General features: G+C 64.5%; 1 protein-coding gene across 1 annotated transcript in view; it reads right to left on the bottom strand.

Moving 5' to 3' along the window:
- The window catches only part of LOC104271683 (inositol 1,4,5-trisphosphate receptor-interacting protein-like 1), a 1,555-nt gene extending 1,433 nt beyond the window's left edge, over nt 1–122 (bottom strand). The window contains exon 1 of the mRNA XM_009866425.1: nt 12–122. Coding sequence (XP_009864727.1) covers nt 12–122 — 111 coding nt within the window. The remainder of the gene's footprint in view (nt 1–11) is intronic.
- Nucleotides 123–231: the final 109 nt, after the last annotated feature.

Here is a 231-nt window from a genome sequence, read left to right as displayed (position 1 = left end):
CTCATGTACACTGTGCGCCACTGCATGCGCTCGCCTGTGGCCTCATCCGGCTCATCGCCGACCATCCGCAGCAGCTGGAAGATGCTTTGCAAGAGGAAAGTGCGAAACAGCAGGGAAGCCATGGCCTGTGGGAGGAGGGAAAGAAGGGGTTCAGTGGGGCTAGGAGGGAGGGAAGGAGGGGGGCGGCGTCGTGGTGAGTAGGGCGGGAGGCGCAGGGAGCCGTGGGAAGGC

The sequence above is a fragment of the Apaloderma vittatum genome, unplaced genomic scaffold (assembly GCF_000703405.1).
Source record: "Apaloderma vittatum isolate BGI_N311 unplaced genomic scaffold, ASM70340v1 scaffold12920, whole genome shotgun sequence".
Taxonomy (NCBI): Eukaryota; Metazoa; Chordata; class Aves; order Trogoniformes; family Trogonidae; genus Apaloderma; species Apaloderma vittatum.
Note: the sequence above shows the minus strand (reverse complement) of the source record. Positions and strands in the feature narration are given on the sequence as shown.